The sequence below is a fragment of the Pygocentrus nattereri genome, chromosome 23, assembly GCF_015220715.1.
Source record: "Pygocentrus nattereri isolate fPygNat1 chromosome 23, fPygNat1.pri, whole genome shotgun sequence".
In the NCBI taxonomy this organism is placed as follows: domain Eukaryota; kingdom Metazoa; phylum Chordata; class Actinopteri; order Characiformes; family Serrasalmidae; genus Pygocentrus; species Pygocentrus nattereri.
This window is the reverse complement of record NC_051233.1, coordinates 32,243,163-32,250,662: the sequence shown is the minus strand read 5'-3', so window position 1 is coordinate 32,250,662 and position 7,500 is coordinate 32,243,163. Positions and strand designations below refer to the sequence as shown.

Below are 7,500 nucleotides of genomic sequence, written 5' to 3'. Positions count from 1 at the left end.
GATAATATCAGGAATTTTAACCAGGGAAACCAGTTATGCAGTGCAGGGGTTTCAGGACTGGAGCTGAACTCTGAACTAACTGCACCAGCAAACTTACAGAATCACGTCTGTCGACACACGACGTCGTTTTCCGCCCCACGACGTTCAGTCTGATATTTAACGCTCATGTTTCTCCATTCAAACCTCATTTAAATCTCCAGAAACAGAGTAAAGTTATCCCGGTGGTCCGCAGCCCCGTTAGGGGGACGACTGTTCATCTCTCGGCTGATAGGATCGGCTAAAATTCTCTAAACGTCAGCACTGATCACATCTGTGTTAATCAGCTGATGTCATTTCCCTCCTATGATAGTTTATCTCCTCTTTATGCAGCACCATGGGATCCTTTACCCACCCTGACGTGAAGAGTGAAGGGCCGGTGGGCTTCTGTGCTGTTACATGCTTTGAGACTCTCAGATTAGGGAGGGGGGCTGAGTCGGAGATCAATATTCCACCACAGCCCGATTTATCGACTCTGTTGAGGAAACTTTTTACTCTTCTGAAATAAGGACGGTCATTTCAGCCGTCGTTCACATCCAGTTACGTTCGTGTGGAGCAGCAAAGCCAGAAATTCGCTCCCAAATATAACAGAAAAACCAGGTGACTGAAACCCGGACAGGGAAGATCCGTCAATATGAATATGAGGAAACTCCTTGGTGGTAAAGCTGGTACATCGTTTTGTGGCAGCACTGCGGAGCACAGCTGTAATTCAGCGCCGGTCATCCGCCGTTTGAGCCACTGAAGTGAATAAAGCATTAATAAAGGAAATCTTATTGAGTTACATTAGTAACTCGCTGTCCGTCATCGCTGAGGCCGGTTACGCCGCCCGGCGCGGTCAGTCTGTACTGCAAAACGCTGCGAGTGAATCAACACCTGCGGAATTACATGCGCCAGGAACAGCGCTCGGATTTATCACGCAGGACCCGCTAAAGCTAATTGACCACAGCAGCAAACTGCTTCAGCGTTTCTGTTCATCAGTCAACAAACTTAAAAAAAATGGAGGAAATAAAAGAGAAAAAAAAAGCTTTGGGGCAAAAACACTGAAGACACGGCGGTTCTCACTTATCTCCTTTGTCTTAATTGGGTTCCAGTATAAACCTGAAGCTTTAATGCAAACTCTCCCTCTCTTCCTCTCTCTCCCTCCCTCTCCCTCCCTCTCTCTCCCTCTCTCTCCCTCTCTCTCCCTCTCTCCGTCTCTCTCTCTCTCTCTCTCTCTGTCTCTCTCTCTCTGTCTCTCTCTCTGTCTCTCTCTCTCTCTCTCTGTCTCTCTCTCTCTGTCTCTCTCTCTGTCTCTCTCTCTGTCTCTCCCTCTCTCTCTCCCTCTCTCTCTCCCTCTCTCTCTCCCTCTCTCTCTCCCTCTCTCTCTCTCTCTGTCTCTCTCTCTGTCTCTCTCTCTCTGTCTCTCTCTCTGTCTCTCTCTCTCTCCCTCTCTCTCTCCCTCTCTCTCTCTCTCTGTCTCTCTCTCTCTGTCTCTCTCTCTCTGTCTCTCTCTCTGTCTCTCTCTCTGTCTCTCTCTCTCTCCCTCCCTCTCTCTCCCTCTCTCTCCCTCTCTCTCTCTCTCTCTCTCCCTCTCTCTCTCTCTCTCTCTGTCTCTCTCCCTCTCTCTCTCTCCCTCCCTCTCTCTCTCTCTCTCTCTCTCTCTCTCTCTCTCTCTCTGTCTCTCTCTCTCTCTCTCTCTCTCTCCCTCTCTCTCTCCCTCTCTCTCTCCCTCTCTCTCTCCCTCTCTCTCTCTCTCACTCTCTCCCTCTCTCTCTCTCCCTCTCTCTCCCCCCCTCTCTCTCCCTCTCTCTCCCCCCCTCTCTCTCCCTCTCTCTCTCCCCCTCTCTCTCCCTCTCTCTCTCCCCCTCTCTCTCCCCCTCTCTCTCCCCCTCTCTCTCCCCCTGTCTCTCCCCAAGTTTTGCCAGGTGTGCCCTTGGAGATCTAATCATCTCTTTTTCTCTTTTGGTATTCCGTCTATCCGCCTCCTTCAGAGGAAGAGGTGTTTTACTCCTCCACTGGAGCAGGTGCAGCTCTTCATTCGTTCCGCAAAGCGAAAGAGAAGAAAAGGGAAGAAAATAAAAGAGAAAATATAAAAGGGAACAATGAAGCACGTCGTGGCCTCGGGGCACAAACAGAGCAGCTCCATGGTGATTAGTGACCCCCCACCCCCCCAACACACACACAAACACACACAAACACACACACACACACACACACACATAACCGTACACAAACACACACACACACACAACCGTACACACACACACACACACACACACAACCGTACACAAACACACACACACACACAACCGTACACAAACACACACACACACACAACCGTACACAAACACACACACACACACAACCGTACACAAACACACACACAACCGTACACAAACACACACACAACCGTACACAAACACACACACAACCGTACACAAACACACACACACACACACACACATAACCGTACACAAACACACACATAACCATACACACACACACATAACCGTACACAAACACACACACACACACACACACATATAACCGTACACAAACACACACATAACAGTACACAAACACACACACAACCGTACACAAACCCACACACACACACACACACACACACACACACACACACACACACACACATTTGTAAGTCAGTCAGATAAATAAATAAATAAATAAATAAATAAATCTAAATGTTCATCTACTGCTACTGAGAGCTGATTGGTTAGTGTTACTGCTACTGAGAGCTGATTGGTTAGTGTTACTGCTACTGAGAGCTGATTGGTTAGTGTTACTGCTACTGAGAGCTGATTGGTTAGTGTTACTGCTACTGAGAGCTGATTGGTTAGTGTTACTGCTGCTGAGAGCTGATTGGCTGGCACTGTTTTGATCAGATTAGCATGTCTCTACAACAAATGACTATGATTTTGCACAAAACCTCCACAGGAAGCCATCCGACTCTGAACGATGGTAAACCGGAGAACCCAAGAAAGGAGAACAGGCAATAGACTCATCATTAGCTGTTACGCCAGACGAGGACGAGGCGGTAAATATACACAAACACCCGGAGTCCCTGAAGTGTGACATCACAGAAGCGGACCTCGTATTTCTCCTTCAGCTGCAGTGAACAGCAACAGTGATGAGGTCTGGCAGAGCTGCATCTCATCACCCCCACAATCTCAGAGCGCATGACTCACGGGGGCTTCAGCACTGCGTACAATCACACCACACTCAGAGAAGCTCGCTGTCGGTTTCTGGCCTTCTTCCTTCGGTCGTGAGCGTATCTGACCTTCATCCGTCCTCTGTAACATGACCTCACGTTAAGTTCATTCTGCAGTGCAGTGAGATAAACAAAGCCATCGTTTTAAGCGTATAGACCAGACGTTAAAATTCAAGAAGGTCCAGTTAGAGGAAATTTCCTCAAGCGAAGGTCCAGAACATCATAACGTCTGACTGCATCACTACTCAGTGGCATGTATTGTTTAGTGAAGCAGCCGAGCAGGAATATCAACATCTTATACAGTCGACAGCGGAATATCAGGTCAAATAAAGTCCAGCTTCTCTTTTTAGAGTCACGTCATGTGGAATAACTTCCCTCTGACTCACTTTCTTCTCTGACTGCTGTTTCTCGCCTCGTCCCTCCGCTGTGTGGCGTCACTCACTCCGGTCTCAGTGCTCACCGTAATGCACAGATCTGATTGGCTGAGTGTCGTCATGTTATATTTACAACGTATGTGATTGGTCTGCGAGTCTCCAGCCACTAAATCTACCGTAATGACTAGAAATGATACAGCAATTAAAACAGGACCGCCCCGTCAAAAAGAAGTAAGTCAACGTAGTTTATCAGTTACAGGTCCAGGTCCGCATGGGGCAGCGTCTGGGTCCGGACTCGGCCTATTAGCGAGCTTTGGTATAGACCAAATCAGACCACTTTGTAAACACAGTGCTTGTCTATATTTCCGAGTGGATGACGTGGATCTTTTTAGCGTAGAAGCAGCTCAATTTTTTTCCACGGTTTACAATAAACACAAAACACAACAACCAAAATATTAACAATAACGGTTAAATTGGAGGCCGTCAAACGTGCCCAACTACGTCAATGGATTTTACTGTTGTTCCCATGCAAAAGCAGGTAGAGCCGCTACGCCGCTGAGCGCGAGGAATCCTTTGTTTACTAACACTTACAGCTGAAACCAATGACCATGTAGTGAATCCTTTAGGGAGATTCACTCGAAAGAGGCCCCGAATACTCTGCGATAACTCGCTCTAGGATGAATCGATCTGAACCAAACAACGTGCATTGTGCTCCTCAGTTGATGGAGCTTCAAACGAGCCGGGATGCCCCTGCGTCGGAGCGACGAGGGAGGCGCTGGACAGCCATCGCAACGTTTAACACCTCTCTAATGCTTGCCGATATGTTCAGGAGCATGGAGCGCCGCGTCAAAGTGTGTCGGGCAGAAAACGTCCAGCATCGCACGTGATGTAATCGATTACACATACGTGGAGCCGTGTAGGGCATTTCTTTTTGGTTCAGATTGCTTCGTCCTAACGGGAGTTACAGCAGAGCATTCGGGGCCTCTTTCGAGTGAATCTCCCTGTATATGATGATAAAGTTCCCCAGCACTGCTGCATCACCTGTAAGAGAACCAGGATGTGAACCAGGACAGTACCACGTTTACTGTTCTCACCTGCACAACGCTCTGACGGAGTCGTGGTCCAGAAACTCATGGTCTCTCCTGACTGAGGCGATGTCAATCGGGAACAAACCAGCTGGAAGACAGAGAGAGAGGGAAATCAATACTCGATTAATCGACTAACGTTCAGGACGAGTTCTATGACGTTAGTCTGAGAAGTGCTTACAGAGACTGAGGCAGTTGGTGAGAGAACGAGTTAAAAACAGTATCCTGTGTTTGAGAGAGAGGAAAAAGAGCAGTATCCTGTGACAGCTGCTGGACCTCACTAACTCAGAGTGACCTAAAGCGTGATATTGTTCACATGAGGAACGAGCGGTGTGCTACTTCCATGTGCCGCTCGGTGAACGTGCTCAAAACGGAACAGACAGCATCTGAAAGACGAGATTAATTACTCTCCTAACACGCAGCGCCCCCCCCCCCCCATCCCCACCCACCCTCCTCGGTACTCGACAGCTGATCTGGAGGAGAAGACGACAGGGACTTGTGTGAATCCATCAATCATCTCAAGAAGGGAAACCAACAGGGGCTATTTCAGACCTTTACATCACTCTGTGTGTGTGTGTGTGTGTGTGTGTGTGTGTCTGTGTGTGTGTAGGTGGAGGTCAACAGCCTCTAGACATTCCTGAGGTGTTCTACTTCCCGCCTTTGTTTCTAGCTCCTTCCCTTCCGAACACTTGGGGTCAGCCACCAACTCCTTCCGATCAAAAAGGTCCAACTAATGAACCCCCCCCAAAAAAGAAGGACCTTCACCTCCTGCACCTGTAGGCTGCTGATTAGCATGCACCCTTCATAGAGGCCTTAGGTCCAAACACTGAACCCCAGAAAGAGAACCACCTCCACCTCCTGCACCTGCAGGCTGCTGACTGGCATGCACCCTTCACAGAGCCCTTAGGTCCAACCACTGAACCCCTGAAAGAGAAGCACCTCCAACTTCTGCAGGGTGAAAACAAAGCTCAGCATTCATAGATCCCTTAGGACCAACCAATAAACCCCAAAAAGAGAACCATCTTCTGCACCTGAAGGCTGCTGACTGGCATGCACCGTTCACAGAGCCATTAGGACCAACCAATGAAACCCCCCCAAAATAGAAGTACTTCCAAATTCAGACGGACACATGGTGTTCATAGAGCCCTTACGTCCAACTATTCTCTCAGAACCTCTGAAGCGCATACAGAACCTCAGTGAAGGGTCAAAGTCTTCATCAAGCCCTTAGGTCCAACTAATGAACCTAGCCAAAAAGAGTGGCAGCTACTCCTAATAACTGTTCTGCATGCTGCAGACTGAGGCCTTCATGGAGCCCTTAGGTCCAACTACTGAACCCCAAAAAGAGAAGGACCTCCATCTCCTGAGGCTGTGGACAGATACGCAGCCTTCATAGAGCCTTGAGGTCCAACAAATTTCTTTCATCCTCCGAACCCTATACACAGAAACCCCCATTACAGGCTGCAGTCTTCATCAGGTGAGCCTTTATAGAGACCTTAGGTCCAACTAATGAACTCCAAAGGGAGAATCACCTTCAACGTCTGCTATTACAATTTCTTTATCTCACTTCTTAAGGACAGTTCAGAACTCATTTCCGTTTCCGTGACCGTAATGAGCAGGAATAGCTAAATCATACGCTGGCTGATATCTCCACCATGCTATCGATAACTCAGCTAACATTAGCCAAGCCAACGTTATGGCTGTGCAGACAGCGTTTCCATGATTACCTGCCCATGTTTAGATCCCCGTCAGCAGCACAGGCTAAACACAACTCAGAACTACGAGTTTACGAGTACCAAATAATAAGTTTGCAAGAAACACAAAGAATATCAACCTGTGAATTTATTATTAGAGCTTCAATGAACTCTGTGTTCAATGGGCGCCAGGTTATCCACTGTTTTAGGTTTTAGGAACATCAGCCAAGAAAAGCAGGATGTTTCAGCACCGTCCAATCACAGCAGCCCATTCGGTGGGTAAAAGTGCGCTCTGGAAACCCGTGAGTCGTGAGCTCTGCCCTTTCGCTGAGAAGGTTCTGTTCCACTGAAAAAGGACCTGAAGTCTTTTCTGAGGTGAGAATAAAAACTCCATCGTTCTCCTCAACCTCACAGGTCACTCTCACACTCCTCTCCACCTCCGTCTCGAGTCACATCCGTGACTCACTCAGAACAGAGGGGCTTCACGCTCAGGAGAACTTCAGCAGATGGACTTCAAGATTATAATTAACCTTCGCTTTACTAAAATGCACAAATACACACACACACACACACACACACACGCATGCAGGTACTATTTGGGTGGTGGGTCATTCTCAGCACTGCAGTAACACTGACGTGGTGGTGGTGTGTTAGTGTGTGTTGCAACAGCGTCCTGTGGGCAGTGTCCTGTGACCACTGATGAAGGACTAGAGGATGACCAACACAAACTGTGCAGCAGCAGATGAGCTTTCGTCTCTGATTCTACATCTACAAGGTAGATCGACAAGGTAGGAGTGTTTAATAGAGTGGACAGTGGGTGGACACAGTGTTTAAAAACTCCAGCAGCACTGCTGTGTCTGATCCACTCGCACCAGCACAACACACACTAACACACGACCACCACGTCAGTGTTACTGCAGTACTCAGAATGACCCACCACACAAATAGTCATGTGGAAAATTCCCCCGTTCTGATGATTGATGTGAACGTTAACGGAAGCTCTTGACCTGTGACCGCATGCATATGCGCTGCGCTCCTGCTACGTGATTGGCTGGTTCAGGGGTCAGAAACACCCGGCCCTTTTACTGCCCTCTTGTGGCTCCACA

General features: G+C 48.3%; 1 protein-coding gene across 6 annotated transcripts in view; it reads right to left on the bottom strand.

Moving 5' to 3' along the window:
- Positions 1-7,500, bottom strand: part of stard8 (StAR-related lipid transfer (START) domain containing 8) — a 99,160-nt gene that overhangs the window by 40,483 nt on the left and 51,177 nt on the right. For all 6 annotated transcript variants that reach the window (XM_017723705.2, XM_017723701.2, XM_017723702.2 and 3 more), the window contains one exon: positions 4,713-4,794. In XM_017723705.2, coding sequence (XP_017579194.1) covers positions 4,713-4,794 — 82 coding nt within the window. The remainder of the gene's footprint in view (positions 1-4,712; positions 4,795-7,500) is intronic.